The sequence below is a fragment of the Nipponia nippon genome, unplaced genomic scaffold, assembly GCF_047370975.1.
Source record: "Nipponia nippon isolate SJK-2023a ecotype South Korea unplaced genomic scaffold, ASM4737097v1 scaffold_25, whole genome shotgun sequence".
In the NCBI taxonomy this organism is placed as follows: Eukaryota; Metazoa; Chordata; class Aves; order Pelecaniformes; family Threskiornithidae; genus Nipponia; species Nipponia nippon.
The window spans coordinates 6,082,961-6,099,060 of record NW_028262342.1 but is presented as its reverse complement, the minus strand read 5'-3'; the positions used below and the strand labels follow the sequence as shown (position 1 = coordinate 6,099,060).

Here is a 16,100-nt window from a genome sequence, read left to right as displayed (position 1 = left end):
GGGCTCCGCAGGAGGAGACCAGGGGCTTCTGCGAAACAGGGAGTGAAGAGAGGGTGATTTTGGTGGCGTGACGTGTTCTCCCCGCTCTCTCTGCAGGACTCTCCCCTGAAGGCTGTCCAGATGCTGTGGGTGAACCTGATCATGGACACCTTCGCCTCCTTAGCCCTGGCCACGGAGCCCCCGTCCGAGTCCCTGCTGCTGCGCAAGCCATATGGGCGCAACAAGCCGCTCATCTCCCGCACCATGATGAAGAACATCCTGGGGCACGCCGTGTACCAGCTAACTATCATTTTCACGCTGCTTTTTGCGGGTGAGCTGTGAAGCCCCGAGAAATGGGGGGGGGGGGGGGGGGCAAGGAAAGGGGCAGAGTCCCAGCACCACCTCATGAGCTGCCTTTCTGCACCAGTGTTGGGGACTCTTGTTCTCAGCTGTCACTCGGGGACCCCACGTTGGCCAGGACAGAGCTTATTTAATGGCTGGGAAGCGGAGGGGCATTAAGGGAGAGGGTTTATGTCGAGGGTGTGGGTCTGCTCAAGACCTCGCTGGGTGCAGAGACAGTTTTAGCCAGGGCAGCAGGTTTTCAACATTTTTAAGGAAATAAGGGTTCAGTGGGGCTCCAGCTGGGTCAAGGCATATTCAGCAAGAGCCTGGGATCCTAATTCCACATCCACCAGTGCAGAGCAGAAGTAAGGAGCAGGATCTCATCTTCTCCTCTCTTCCCTGTCCTTCCCCATCCCCTCCCCAAAACCCCTTGTCTGCTTAGGGGAGAAGTTTTTTGACATTGACAGTGGCCGGAACGCCCCGCTCCACTCCCCACCCACCGAGCACTACACCATCGTCTTCAACACCTTTGTCATGATGCAGTTGTTCAATGAGATCAACGCGCGCAAGATACACGGGGAGAGGAACGTCTTCGAGTCCATCTACCGCAACCCTATCTTCTGCACGGTGGTGCTGGGGACGTTCGCAGCTCAGGTGAGGCTGCGGGAACAGCATGGGAATAAAATGGTGGGGCTGGGAGGGGACCATGCCGCAGGCAGGACCTGTGTCTGCTGCAGTCACTGCCCACAGCTCTGTCCTGTCCTCTTATTCTTTTCCAGCAGCTTCTTGGTGACACCAAACCTGAATATTGGCGTCTAGAGTGCTTTGGGAGATGCCAGGGCCCGCCAGCCAGCGTGCCTCTGGTGTCCTGTAAAGCTATAGCCTAGACGTGAGGTCCTTGCTCGTCTTGTGATCCCAGAGAGGGGGGAAAAGACGTGTGGCCCTAGGGGACCTTTCCATCCCGTGGCTGTGCCACGCAGCCCTTGGAGTTCCCAGTGCGTGACTTGTTCTCTCCTGTGCTGTAGATCATCATTGTGGAGTTTGGTGGGAAGCCGTTCAGCTGCTCTGGGCTCACCCTGAGCCAGTGGTTCTGGTGTATTTTTATCGGAGTGGGAGAGCTCCTCTGGGGCCAGGTAAGAGCCAGTCTGAAAAACATACCATGTGCCTCCATCCACGGCATGCTCACAGCCCAACCTGCTTCTCCCTTCCCTCTGCCTGGCTGCCCTCGTTCTCCCCGGTATTTATTCAAGGCAGCTTTGGAAGGCGGCGGTGCTCCATCCCAGTACCATGCCAGCAGTGAGGAGAGAAGGTTGCTAATCTTCTCCTCGTTCCCGCCCTGCTTGCAGCAGGGCACATCCAGTGATGGCATGTCTCGGCTGCATCCTGGCGTCTCTCAGCTGAGGCCTGGCAGGTCGCTGCAGGAATGTTCCCCCGTGGTCAAGGCTGGCGGTGGGGCCCGTGCTGCCACAGCCTGCATGCTAAGGAACTGCTCTCTCCCTGCCTCTTCCCAGCTGATCTGCACTGTCCCAACCAGCCACCTGAAGTTCCTGAAGGAAGCTGGCCATGGCATCACCAAGGAGGAGATCCCAGAGGAGGAGCTGCCTGAAGACGTGGATGAGATCGACCACGCTGAGATGGAGCTGCGGCGCGGGCAGATCCTGTGGTTCCGGGGTCTCAACAGGATACAGACGCAGGTACCGTGGGGCAGCCGGTGCTGTGGGGCTCTTCCTTCTCTCCCTTTCTTTCTCTCTTTCTCTCCAGGGGCTCTGTCTGGAAAGAGGCGACGGCTGCTGCTCGGAGGATGCCATCGCCTCCTGGGCTAGACTTCTCCCACCACCTGTGCCTTTCTGGGTCTGCCCTGGTTGGGGAACCAGGACAGCCTGGCTTTCAGGGACAGCTCAGGGCAGGGGGAGGCACCAGTCTGTTCTGATGCAGAATGCAGCATCCTGCAGCTCGAGGCCAGGCTGGTCTGCAGGAGGCTGGATGCGCTGCCGATGGGCACCATGTGTGGCAGAGGAGGGGGCTCAGAAGCTGCAGGGGGGCCACGGAGCCGCCCGGGCTCTTACCGGGTTGTGCAGCAGGTCAGCGTTGAAGCTGCTCTTGGTTGCTGCTGGGACACCGTTCCCAGTGGGATAAATGCCCAGGAGGGATCTGCCTGTGCGAGACCCTCTCTGGTCTCGCTCCTCTGCCGCTCCCTGTCCTTCCCGACGGCCCTTTGGCCAAGGGCTCTTGCCACCCCTCCCTGCCAGCTCTCCAGGCTCCTTGCCTGGAGCTCTTGGCCCCGCAGCACAGAAGGGGAGGAGAATCTATCTGTTAATATGGTTTTTACATCAGCTGTTTCTCCCTGACTCAGTTTTTCCTGAAAGGGTGTTTTTTCCCCCAGACTGCTGGCTGGGCAGGGCAGGGAGAGCTCCCTGCAGCGAGGTCTCTGCCCCTCGTCTTTCCTTGAGGCCTGGGCAGAGCTGCCCCATGGAGGAAAGCTGTAGGTCCCAGCAGCCCTTGGCATTCAGGGCTGCTTTTTTATCCTTTGTTCCTCCTCCTCCGGCCCTCCGACAAATAGAGATAACCAAAATGGCCCAGACACAGGGACTGGAGCGGGCACAGCAGCCGTGTTGTGCCATGTTAACTTTGCTTCTCCGCTGTGAGACGTTGCCTTGAGGGTTTCAAGGTGAGGTTCAGCCTTGTTCCCTGCCCGTTGTGAGCGGTGAGGGGCAGCCAGGCTCTTCTGGGGGCCACGGCGGCGCTGGTCGCCGGCACTGCGGCGGGCTGAGCTGCCGGCTCGGTCTGGCTCATGCGTATGAAAGATGTGCTGGGAGCACCAGGCTGTTTCAGAAGTGGTCCAGACGTGACGGAGGCCTGGTAGGTATGAACGGCAGCAGTCCCAGCGGCCAGGCATGCTGCTGCGGCCGAGCCCAGAGCCTCCGAGGAATCTCCCTGCAGCTGTGGTGGACCTGGGCTGAAACGAGCTTTTGGTCTTGCAACATGAAAAACACTCCTGGACGTTGGCACGTCCTGGAGCCTCTTTAGGGACTCCTTTCCTGGCTGGGGTGCCCTGCCTGTCGAGCAGAGCAGCTGGCAGGTCCAACACGAGCGTCTTGAGGGCTTCTGTCCCCAGTAGGCGTGAATTGAGAGCACAGGGCTCTTCCCCGTGGGCCAGCCTGGTGCGCTGGGGAAAAGAGGGTCCCTCCGTGGAGGGAGATCAAACTGCAGTGTGTAAAACACCTCCAGGGTGGACTAGAGCTGCACTTGGGTCTGGAGGAGGCGTCCCCTCCCGAGGAGCTGTGCAGGCGAGCTGGGGCGGCGCAGGGCTGTGCGCTCTGCCCGCGGGCTGGCTGGCGCGGGGCTGGGGACAGCCAAGATGCAAAGTGTCCGGGAAGCTACGGTGGCACCCGGATGCTGTGCGGTTCCTCCGGCCTCGGTGTGCGTCCACAGAGCAACCGTGGCCCACCACCGCCGAGGGTGCTTCCTTGCTGCATCCCTGCCAGCTCTGCTTCTGAGCCCTGTGCAGAGCCGTGAGCCTGCGAGAGGGGCTGTGAAACGTCTTCCAGCACGGCCAGTGGCCGTGGGAGCTGCGGACCCACGGTGTGTCCCAGGATTCGGCCCCCCAGCTGTACGTCTTACGGGGCTGAGGGACCAGAAACCCTTTCCCAGTGCAGTTTTCTGGACCACCAGCTTCCAGCTCGCACCTCTGCCCATCCTCTCTCTTTCTCTGCTCCTCCTGCAGATTGTCGGGATAACCCGAGGTGTTTCCTCTATTGCTCCCTCCCACCGCAGTCTCCTTCTTGGTGGTGGGATAAACCCTGCCCCTCTTGCCCCTGTGGGAGCGGGGCAGAGGCTGGCAGCTGATCTCTCCTCTGCTCCCAGAAATACCAGCCGAACCCGGTGCGGGTTTACGGGAGCGTGGGGCGGGGGGCTCTCTCCTCCCTCCTCCCCACCTCTCCATCCTCCTTCTTCCTTCCTGTCCGTGTGTCTGCCCAACCTCCCTGCTCCCCTCCATCCCCGACCCCTCTCCCTGTCTCTGGCCGGGGCGACGCTATCTCACTCTCTGGTTCTTTGCAGATGGACGTAGTTTACACATTCCAGACCGGCGCCTCCTCTTTGCAGGGAGCCCTCAGGAGACAGCCTTCCATCGTGAGCCAGCACCACGATGTAAAAAATGTTTCTAGCCCAACCCATGTAGCTCTTTCCTCCGTCAATTCCACTCCCACCACTTCTGCTGTTGCTGCTGCTGCTGCATCTCCTCCTGCGGGCAGTGAGTGATAGTCTATTACAATGCATGACTTCTAATAACCACAGAGAGCACCTGCACCAACCTAACCCAGCCTGTTCTCTCTCCCTCTAAACCTTGACTCGCACACTGATTTCCAAAATGAAGGATGGGGCGGGAGAGTGTTTAAAAAAAAATAGTTTTTATGCTGTTGCATCTTTAACAAGTTTACGATACTTCCTGGTCCTTCCCCCCCATTCCTTGTGCTTCCTCCATTTTTACCTCTTCTCCTCCTTTGCAGGACTGACGTATGAGTCCACCCTCCTGAGGGGTGCAAAAATTGGCAGTTCTTGTTAAAAGAACCGTGTGTTCATGAGCAACTAAAAGCATTGCTGTGAAAAGGGCACGCTGCGCCCCAAAGCTGCTGTTTCTTTCCGATGTGGCTCTGCCCAGCCCCAGGATGCCCCGGGAGGGCAGGGATGGGCAGAGGCGTTGCTTTACCAAAGCTGTAAATCTGTTTGGAGGCAGAGTGGCCGCTCGGACCTTCCCACAGCAGTTAGCGTGCTGCTGGGGTCGGCTGAGCTGCGGTAACGGGCCGCCTGCATGCTCTCGGCCTCTTGCACGCGTGTGAGAAGGTGTGTTTGTTCCTGCCTCGGTTGGGAGCCTGGACGGTGTGCGAGAGCAGCTGGTTACCGTGGCTCAGCTGGCCGGCAGTGACGCACCGGAGCTGCTCGGAGCCGCTCACCTGCAGCTCAGCCCGCTGTTTCAGAGCTGGCTTTGTAAGCAAGCAGCCTCCCCTGTCCTGCCTGTGAACTTGCATGCTGTGCGAGACAGAGCTGAGCGAGCCCACGCACGTAAGCGTGCCTTTTGCTGCCCTGGAGCTCTTCGGGGACAGCACGGGGCTCCACGAGTCCCCTGTCATAGCCAGAGCATCGCTGCCCCAGTGCAGCGGCTCATCGGTGCCTGGCTTGTTCTGCACACGCTGGTTCTCAGTGTATGCAGAGACACGCGACTCTCTGCATGCAAACGGAGATGGAAAACATGGCCCTGCTGAACATCAGTGGCAAAGCTGGATCCTGGACCTAGCTGTGGGTTTCCAGACCAAAGAAAAGCCATCTCTGGTGCAGTGCCCCTCTCCGTGTTCGTTGTGAGCTGCGTATACGGGCTTGTGAGCACGTGAGCGTGAATTCTCTCTGCAGGGCTGCGCCAGGCTATGAGTAGGTAGTGTATCTTTCCCGGATAATTGGCTTTTTTTATTGCACAGTCATTTTTCCGTGTTCTCCTCTTATTAAAGAAATACCCTTGGTGACTTTTTGAATAGCTTTCAGTCTCCACTGTTTACGCACTGTGGGAGAGAAGAGAGAATTTCTGATAATTTTGTTTTCTCTCTATTTAGCTGACACTTATGCTTGAATTTTATTTTGTTTAACCCCAGTGTTTCCAAAGCAGCGCAGCTGCCTTCTGTTCCCGACTGCATCTGTGCACCACCAAGGCTTTCTAATGAGAAGAAAACCTGCTTAGAGGGGTCTCAGGGTAGTGGGCTTGGGTGGACAAGACCAAAATGGAGGGTTTTTTGCAGTCTGTGGATTACTGTTCTCCCTGATTTACAGCAAGGGAATAGATAACTTGGATAGCTTGTGCCCTTCCAGGCAGCAAACAACTTTACCAGAAGCTAACCCAGGTCACTAAGTCTTCCCTCTGTTTTCTGCCTAGACTTCTCTCTGTTTCCCTCTGCCGCTTCCCTTCCCTCTCTCCCAAAGCTTCACTTCCCTCCGTACGGATTCACGGTGGCCCTTGCCTTCCACTGCGCTGCTGTGGGATGAGTTCTCCGGGGCTGGCCCGCGGCAGCCCCTCGTGCCCCCGCTGGGGCGAGGGAGGAGAGGGCTCGGGGACGGCCCTCGGAGATGGTTTGCAGAGCTGAGCTGGTCTCCCTTGGGGGTTTTGCCCTGGTTTGAGGGAGCTGGGCAAAACAAGCCAGGGGTCAGTGGTGGAGCCGATGCTGGCGTCGTGCAGAAGATGTCATTGCCATCTCCATGTGAGCAGTGGGGTTTGCCCAGCCCGTTGCGGTGCTGCAGTGATGGCGTGAAATGAGAATAAATTCCAAGCTTGCGGGTTATGCAGGTTGCAAAGGTTTTGGGTGGAGAGGAGGCGTGAGCCCAACGACGGGCAGGGAGGGAGGTGGGCTTTCAGCCAGGCTGGGCAGGATTTCATTTTTGTTTGCGCTGCCTGGCTCATTCAAAACACATTTCCATGCTGTTAAGTTCCTTTGACAAGGGAACAGCTGGATTAATTTCACAGCAGTTGCTGACCAAGACAGTTAAATCAAAGCAAGAAAATCTGAGGAATGCTGCAGCAGAAGCTTATTGGTAGAGCTGAAGGCAGCAATGTGGTAGAAAGGGTCTGGACTCACCAGTGCTTGAGGTGGTGGGGCAGGGAGGGCTTCTGTGAAGCTACTCCTACCTCTGAGCTTGCATTAGACTGACCGCCTCGTTGCTTTGGCAGTCACCTCGGCTCTTGTTAGCTTGTTCGCGTTGGTTATACTTGGTTTACTCGTTTTTGCACACTGCAGTTTAGGAGTCAGTGCTCTTGTTGGTGCTTGCAGTTGCTGTTCTCAAGATGATGATATGGCAGGTTATCAGTCTGGGTAGAAGGTGGCTTGCTCGGTGGTCTCCCTTGTCCTGTGCATTCATACTAAACACTGAATTTATCCAGGATCTTACTGTGGTTGTAGTGCAGCAAACACAGCTCTGAATTTCTGTTCCCAGCTACATAAACTTTCCATTTTCGCAGGCCAGCTGGTGCTCCAGCATCATGGGGGGTACCTGGCCCACGCTCACCTCCTCATGGGTGTCTTTCATCCAGCTTGTGTGTGCGTGCCGGTCCGTGTGTGCGCGCGAGAGCTGGCTTGTTTGTTCCTAGCCGGGATGTGCTGAGCCTGTGCCGGGGGATGCCACGCTGCTGCCCTGTGTGGTGCGGCACCATCTTTCTGAGCCAGATGGAGAGTGAACTTGGGAGGGCATCCCTCGCGAGAGGGGAGCCCTGGAACATCTTGCAGGTAAAATCTCCAGGGTTCCAGGCATGAGACTCTTCTTTAACTTCTCTGGTCTGGTTTTGAGAGTGCTGTTTGTGCTGAGACCAAAGATCCCTAGGAGGCTCTCGCTGGCTGTGCTGGTTGGTGACTTCCCTCCTCGCCTGCCCGGGTACCGGACCGAGGTGGACGGTTTAACCCGGCTCATCTCACCAGGAAGGGGGGGTGTCATCTCTGTTCACCCACCAGATCTGCAGCCCATTCGCAAAGAAGCAGCAGAACACACACGTATCTTTATTTGCCCCATCAGCTTGCAAGGGGATATCTGCATCGTTCTCCCTCCAGCAGCTCTGCACGCTCTCCGCTCCCTCGTCCAGCAGCTGAGTGATGGGGAGGCTCTCCAGGGTGTAGCACAGGGATGCTGTGGAGGAGCACCCCTTTTGTGGGATCCGTGGCTCTCCTCCCTTCTGTGCCTCAGCTTCAGTCCATGGTAACACCATGAGAGCAGGCAGGGGCTGTGGGTGGGGACTGGGTTCCTCGGGTGCTGGGAGCAGGTGAAGGTAGCTCATGAGCAGATCAAGACAGAGCAGGACGACTGGCACTGCTACAAGGAGGAGTTACCGACTTCCCTGCCGCACCCAGCGTTGCTGAACAAAGTCTTACAGTGCTCTGGGGGCAGTTCCTTCGGAGAGGAGGAGCTGAGCAGACCTCCTGGTCCCAGATGAACTCTGCTTAACAGAGCAAAGACTTCTATTGCTTCCGTAAAGCATGAAAGCTTGCGCAAGATGCTTGATCCCTGCTGACAACTTTTGTCAGTAGCTTCCTCCTCTATAATGGGAAGAGGCAGCCCAGTTCCCGGGTGACTGGGAGGGTGCCACGAGCCAGGAGGGTGCTGGTGTGACCTGCTGCAGTAGGACGGGGGGCCTCTGGAGAGAGGCAGCATGCTGGCTCTGGCCTGAAAGAGTCAGCGGGGAGAGTGTCGGTGTAAGACGCAGCGGAGCAACCCGAGGGAGGCTCGGGAGGGCACGGTGTGGTGGGTAGCTCTTGGCTTTGCAGTAAAAGGCAAAGCCATGTGTGTGATTTCACCAGGTCCTCTAAGGCTTGGGAGACCTTCAGCTGCTTGGTGCATTGGCTCTGCTTCAAAAGCCCACTTATTGCATTGCTCTCCTTCAGTTTATGCCTTTTGACATCTTCTGAGTGATTATAGCCCTGACTCATCCACGAGAGCTGGAGCGCTCTGCCGCACCCGAGGTGCACATGTTGGTTGTCTGACGCATGCCAGCGTCTGCACGTCGCTGCCTTGCAGGCGCCAGGGCGAGTGCGAGAGCAGCACCGGGGCAGAGAGGTCTGCTGCAGCCCACCACGCTGCCGCCTCCTGCCCCTCCGTTCGCTGCATCTGACACTGGTCGCCCATGTGACCGAGCAACTGGGACTTGGCTGCAAGGGAGGGCAAGAGCTGGAGGAGTTCAAGGCTGGATTTCCAGTGAATCCACTGCTAGCCACCGTCCCGGCTTGTTTCCAGAACTCTCCCTTCCAGTGCAACAGAGGTAGCAGAGCCATACCCTGGTTGTCCAAACTGGGCTCTGGACCTCCTGCTTGTAGTGTGCTGAGCCTGGCTTTTAGTGGTGCTGACAGCCTGTGCGTTTCACAGGAGCGGTGCCTGGCCAGGCTTTCTAGCAAAGTTTGGGGATGTTTTTTCGTGCAGAGCATCCAAAAGAATTAGCTGCCTTTGGAAACCACTGGGTCTTCTTCAGTGTGTCGGTGTAGGGAAGGATCCACGGCTCCAGTCCAGGACCCAGATGGCAGCTGTGTGGGGAAACTTGCACAGATCGGGCTTCCTTCTTGCATGTTTAGCTGGGTCTGGTTTTACTGGTCATGGCACCCACTTGGACCTACTGCTTCACATGGGCTTGAAAAGTTTGTGACGCCTTTTTAAAGCCCGTTCCTTTCTATAGGTCTAAAAATGAAATAGAACAAACACACACATCGCTCCCACAGTAGAGTTTTTTGCCTTGAAGTGAACCCACTGTTTGTCTAACCCACCTCTTTTTTGAGTTGTAGTTCCACTTTTTTGTCCTCGTTTATACACACAGATACGCGTGCGCACACATAATGACAACTAATGCATTTTGGCTTTCATTCATTCAAAGTGATCTGTTTTTTTGAGTTTTTTTGTGTCTTTTCTTGCAGCTTCTGAAGTCGCCCCATAGTCGGTTGATTCCCCATCACACACCTAGTGCCTGAGTCTGATCCATGTTGGCCCTCCTAGTTCACCATAGATCTCTCATTTTGACTTAGCTGTCTGTTCAGTGGTGGTGACTGTTGTTGTCGTGCTTTTTGTTTTATTGTGTCTCTATTATTTATTTTTGCTTTCTCCTGGGAGCTCTGGCCTCTCGTAGCCACTACTAACCCTTCTTTTGTTTATTCCCCACGCTCCTCGCCTCCCGGCAGATCAAAGTGGTGAATGCGTTCCGTAGCTCCTTGTACGAAGGCCTCGAGAAACCTGAATCCAGAAGCTCCATCCATAACTTCATGACTCACCCAGAGTTCATCCTGGAGGAAGATGAGCCTCGAACACCATTCCTTGACGGCGCTGAAGAAGACCCCGAGACTGACGGACTCAAAAAGCGAGGTGGGGGTAGCCTGGGTGGATCTACATCCCTCAACAGAAATAACAATGCAGTGGACAGCGATCAAGCTGAGGTCACCGTCCCGGAGCCTGAAAGCCCCTTACACAGCTTGGAGACATCGGTTTGATGTTAGAACTTCGAAGCCCCCCTCCTCCTCCACCTTCGCCCCTCGCCCTGTGTGATGTTGGCACCAGTAACTGATCACACACTGCGGTCACTTCGTGTCAAACTGCTCATACGTATATCATTTTGGTGTTTTATTTTTGGGGGTTTTTGTTTCTGGTTTTGGTTTTTGTTTTTGTTTTTTTGTTTTTTTGTTTATTTTTACCATTATTTAGCAGTGGGAACCAGAGTACCACGATGCTGGGTGTTGGGAGAGAGGCTAAGCCAAAATTGTGCATCTCCATCCCTAATTTTCCGTGGTACTCGCCCAAGTGAAGCAGCCAGGTTATTTCCTCTCGGAGAGTCGGGCTCCATGTGTCTGTAGGGGGTTTTCACTTTGAAAAATGCATGTTCAAAGAAAGTTCAAATTGTTGTAGTCTTACATGCACGCTCGCAGCCTGAGGGCTGGGGTGCACTTGTGACTTTATTTTTTTCCACTTGTGGTTTTTAGGGTTTTCTTCTGATGTTGGGGTTTTTTTCTTTGCTTGTGGGATTTGCCCCCAGTAACTTCACAGTGGGAAGTGGGGGAGTTAGCACTCTAGTGTGAAAATTTAAAAATAAACAAAAAAACCCAGCCAGGGGGAAGGTGTTTACTCACAGGCTGATAGATACAGGGATGTACACCAGTCTTCCACCTTGAAAAATGGTACCTAGCCCTTACAGTTCCTCCTCTGTGTGTGCACGCACACTTTTCTCTCTCTCTGTTTCCAAAGCAGTAATTGGTAGACAAGGAACGAAGGTGACTTGGCTGTAACCTTGCTGGATGTAAAAGATTATGATTTTTCTACAAAGCAAGGTGGAGGTGAACTGGCAGTGGAAGGGTGGTGAAGAAAAACCCCATGGTTGTGAGGAATAGGGCTCCTTCGTGGGGAGGCTTAAGAGATGCCTCTCTTCTGCTCTTGAACAGCTGTGAAACTTTTGGCGAGAGCCTTGCAAAGGTTTAACGGCTCCTGCCGTCAAGAGCAGAGGGACTTGTGCCCGTTCTGGCTTCTCTGTACTGTTGGGTGAGATAATCCTTCAGCCTTGGAGTACGAGCTCCGGTTAACTGCTGAGGAACCCCAGAGGATGCTCCAGCCGTGCCCACCAGCTCTGCGCATCGCTGCCAAAGCGTTAGCAGGCTGAACGGAGGACAAGCATCGGGTTATTGACAGTACAGTGGGTCAACTCCTAGATCACGGAGGGGATGGGTCAGGTTGTCTCTTTAGCCGGTGGAAGGGAGGGAGGCTCCACGGCCGATGGGAGGACCCTTGATTTCCATAGGACTTCTGTAGCCGATTTGCCAGTGGAGGCAATTCCTCGCAGAGGCGGCAGGTTGGTTGGTTGGCTGCAGGTCTTCCAGAGGAGGTGCTGCATGGAGGCTTTGCCTCACTTGCTGCTTTTTTGAAGGTCGCCTCTTCACCCTGTGTGTCCTGCCTCACCTCGGTCTCTTGTAACCATTTGGTGAGAGTCCTGGTTTTTTGGAGCAGAGCCCCCAGGTGTCCTGGGCAAGTTGGCTCTGAACTGACCCTCTTGTGAAGCCACGGGACTGAGCAGGAGGCAGGAGTTTGCTTTGCTTGGGCTTAGTTCCTTCCCCATGGGCTCTTGCTGGTGCACCCCTGGTTACTGGCCCCAGGCAGGCAGGGCTTGGAGGGAGCTCTGCTGCCTTCTCTTCTTTGTCCTCTTTGGCTCGGTTGGAAGCAGAGAGAACCTGGTTGTAACTGGCTGTACAACGTCATCGTCTTTGCCCAGCCTCCGTCCCTGGAAGCAGAGAGGTTTTAGCGAGAGGGTGGGCTGGCTGGTTTCTTCTTTTCTTTCCTTTAAGAACGCACAGCAGAATCTCCCGTGCCTTCTCCGAGCACTGCCTGCAGCACCGCCTGCCACGCGAGGGCCCAGTACTTTGCCAAGAAATAAGTGTTCCTTAAACGACAACACAAACCAAGTGTCTTTGTTCTGTTTCCAGCCCAGCACCGACTTGTCCCTTCCTTGGGGCGGGAGGGGGGAAGGATGAGGTCGCCCCATTCCTGCCCCAGGTAGCTGAGGAAAGGTCCTTCTCCCAGGTCTCCTGCCTCGGTGCTGGCAAAAGGGGTGAAGGCTGGGCTCCGTACACTGCCAACAGCAAGAAGAAATTGCCACCACTGCCCATCTCAATTGCAAATTCAGTGTCAAGCTCCCTGCCCGCGCAGGCAAACCCATCGCCGCCGTCCCCGTTCCCTCCTCACGCGAGCTGAAAAAATACCTTGGGCAGGACCAGGGGGCTCTTGGGTTACCCACGAGCGGTGACAGGGGCGACAAAAGGGGTGGTCGTGGGGTTTGGTTCTGTACTAAAGGCGACGTTGCTTAAAAGATCACTTTTTCTATTTTAAATACTTACGAAAAAAGAGAAGGATGAAAATGTGGTGTTCTTACAAGCTTACATAAATATTTATTAAATACTTGGGGGGGATACACTGATTTTTCTTTTTTCTTTTGATATTTTTTTATTACCTCAGACCTGTTTTAAAAGAAAAGACTTAAACCAAGAAAAAACAACAAAAAGCCAACTTTGGAGGCTCTCAAAGTCACTCCCAGAAATCTGTGACTGGCAGGTTGCCACAAGGGTCTGGTTGTTCTTCAGTTGATGTATTTTTGTTGTTCTAGTTTCCATATTAGGAGGGGGAGAAATAATTATATATAAATATTATGCAAAAAAATATAGTTTTCTTTAGATCAGAAACTGATATTTTTACGTCAGCCATATGTATTTTGTTTAAAGAAGAAAAAAAAAAAAATCTCAAGTCCTGCGTCTGCAGCGGCGTGTGACTGTGTGACGGCAGTTCCAAGTGACAGGTAATTAATTCCGTGTATCAGCGATCGGATGCCAGTCAGCTTCCTTTTCTCTGAGCAGCCATCTTTATACTAGACGTTAGTTGGATGACACAAATGTTTTTTTATATAAATTATGTTGGTATGGCTGGTTGCTTAAAGTATAAACGTTTATTGTGCGTACATCTTTTCTGTAAAGTATTTTTTTTCTATTTAGTTTCAGTGATATACTGGCGGCAGATGACTATTGGGTTAAGTTATTGAGGACATTACAAAAGAGTTGGGGGAGATTGGTGCTCTATGCTGAAAGGCATGGTCGGCGGCACGAACTTCTGCGGACTCTCTGCAACATGCCTTGAAAGAGGGGGAGATAAATATATATATTTTTTTTTTGCTTTGTTTGAACTGCCACGAGTGTGCACGGGGGAGAGTGCCATGCCAGACAGGAACCGAAGTCATACCCTGTGATATGTGTTAACTTGCCTTGGAATGCTTTGTTATTAAAACACTCTGAACATAATTTTGCATCCAGTTCTTAATAACAGTAGGGTCTCTGGTGGTGGTGGTGGTGGTGGTGGTGGTTTTCTGTTAAATAAATTGGCAGACTGGTACCAAAGACATTACACCACGTCCTGTGTGCATTGCTGAACAGGCATTTTTAGGCATTTGCATTATGTGATAAGGTTTCCTTTGATTTCCACAGGGGTTATATTTAATTTTCAAAGGTTTTGTGCAATAAGCTTTGAGGAAATTTTTGAAACAATCTCAAGAAGGAAAAAAACTAAACCAAATTTTAGCATGGGCAGCCTTTGGCTTTCCCCAGCCGAGGAGTCGATGTCCTGTAGTGCTTAGCCCCTTTAGAAACGCTTCTCGGGGCGACATGATGTTGGGGTGAATGGAAAAGCCCCATCCCAGATCCGGGGAGGGCGTCTCCAAGATGCCATTGCCAACTCCTGCTGCCCTCCGTGACTGCAGGGACCAAGCACCTCAAAGAAGAGTCCCTGCAGGCTTTTGTACCTCTCGGGGGAAGGATGCGTGTACCTGCCTGCCATCGCTCCTCACCGCTGGGTCCAGCTCCTACAAGTTCACCAACCCGTGGAGCACGCAACCCGTAAAACGCTCTCCTGCAACCCCAGCTCTCCGCGGCGGGGCACTGCGACGTGGGGGTACTGCTCCCCCGGTCCTGCCCCCACCAGCGAGGCCGTGGGGCAACGCCAGCGTGTTTCTTGGCCCCTGGCTGCTCCTCTCCAGCCTCTCTCTGCCAAGGCTGTCCCCTGCCACCGAGACGGGCTGATGTCTGGCTGCCCCACCTCTGATACCCTCCTGCTCAACAAAAATACAATTTTCATTCAGCAAAGCCCATGGCTAAAACTGCCTTTAGTTTATTTCCTCCCCTTAAATAAATATATATATATACAGTATTAAACCAACATTTGTGTGTGTATATATATTTATCCAATGCTCTCGCAACAAAACTTTCTTTTGAAGAGGGCACGCAGATCTGAGTTTTTCTTTTCCAGTAACTAAGTATAATAAGCACTGGTATTTTTGTATAAAAGCAGGAAAATATAAAACAAAAGACTGAATATTATGTGGTATGCATGACATTAAAAAAAAATGGTGGTTTCAAAGCAATATGTACCCTGGTGTGTTTGCCATATCCTAGAGTCCAGCTTAAAGTGCACCTGATCTGTATTGCATTTTGATATTAATCTCTATGTACAATGTTTTGCATGTAATTTATATGGTTCTTGGGAGAAAAAAATTTTGAATGAATTGTCAGTTGGCTTCTTCTGAGAAAACAGACTCCAAGCAGAGATAATACTCGAAGTGGAAGCGGACGAGTGGCTGAGGGGTAGGAAAGGGGGTACATAGCAAAAAAATAAAGTGTGGCGGGGGTGGGGGAGAAGGGTAATGGTTTTGAATCAATAAAGCTTTGGCTGTTGAGCAGAAACAATGCACAAGTGCATCCAGAGAATAAAATGTGCCCACATGTAACTGTGACGTCCTCAGTGTGTCCACCAGCTTGTGAAATCAATCCCGCATCCTCTCCTAGCGCTGGATGAACGGCCGGGCTTCCTGTCGGAGCGAGCTGGAGCGTGACAGCGGGGATTGCGGGGTGGAAAGAGAGATGGGGATAAAAAGCAAGCCCACCTTAGTCAGCAGGGGCTTTGCCTCAGCGTAAGCCTCGCTATTGAGCGGCAGGGGCTGGCTGGTTGCGCCCAGCACTGTGTCTCAAGCACGGCTTCTTCCATCTCCAAGCAAAGTCTAGAATGGGCTGTCAGATGCCCTCCAAACCAGTGCTCCCGGGCTCTGTGTCCAGCTGCCCTCGAGCAAAGATGCCCCCTTGTCCCCTTCCCCGAGGCCGTGTCTGCTGTGCCTCTAGGGCGATGCACGGCGAGGTGGTGATCTGGCTTTGAGCCGTGTCCTGCCTCTGTACTGAGACTATTTTGCCTCCATAGAGGCACTTTGCTCAGACAAGAAGGCCAACGGGAAATAAAACCAACTGGCCTCTGAAATACTCTCATTCCCAAGCAGGCTGATTGCACCAGAGCTGTTTAACTCCCTGGCTTCAGGGGAGAGGCTGTTCCTTCTCTGTCTTTAATAACTCCAGGGCCAAGCCATGATGAAGATCAAGCTGGGCGAGGCTGTCCAGGAGAAAGTTCAATCTAAAACTTCTCAGCCGAGTGTCTGACCCTTGGAGCTGATGCCAAGTGATAGGAACAGGGCGTAAAAGCTTTACTGTGCAGCGTCACCCTCTTTCCTGCTTTCTTGGGGAGGTGTCTGACAGCGTCCTCCAGCTCCTAATTAAACCAAACAGCCACAACTGCTTCATTTTTTAAGCCTAGCCCAGGCTGGATGCAAAGAAAAAAACAAATCACAGGGCTTTTAGTCATTTAATGGGGAAAATGGCTGTGCCCGCGCAGTAGTGGGGCTGGCCCCAGCTCTCCCCGAGGATGGGCACTGCTCC

General features: G+C 53.6%; 1 protein-coding gene across 9 annotated transcripts in view; it reads left to right on the top strand.

The window, feature by feature from the left end:
* Positions 1-13,649, top strand: part of ATP2B4 (ATPase plasma membrane Ca2+ transporting 4) — a 52,024-nt gene extending 38,375 nt beyond the window's left edge. For 5 of the 9 annotated variants that reach the window (XM_087761701.1, XM_087761696.1, XM_087761699.1 and 2 more), the window contains 5 exons: positions 97-310; positions 764-975; positions 1,347-1,454; positions 1,833-2,015; positions 10,008-13,649. In XM_087761701.1, the coding sequence (XP_087617827.1) occupies positions 97-310; positions 764-975; positions 1,347-1,454; positions 1,833-2,015; positions 10,008-10,313 (1,023 nt within the window). In that variant the 3' untranslated portion in view covers positions 10,314-13,649. Of the gene's footprint in view, positions 1-96; positions 311-763; positions 976-1,346; positions 1,455-1,832; positions 2,016-4,380; positions 4,582-10,007 lie in introns of those variants that run through there. The other 4 variants (XM_087761704.1, XM_087761702.1, XM_087761705.1 and 1 more) reach the window with 3 other exon arrangements.
* Positions 13,650-16,100: the final 2,451 nt, after the last annotated feature.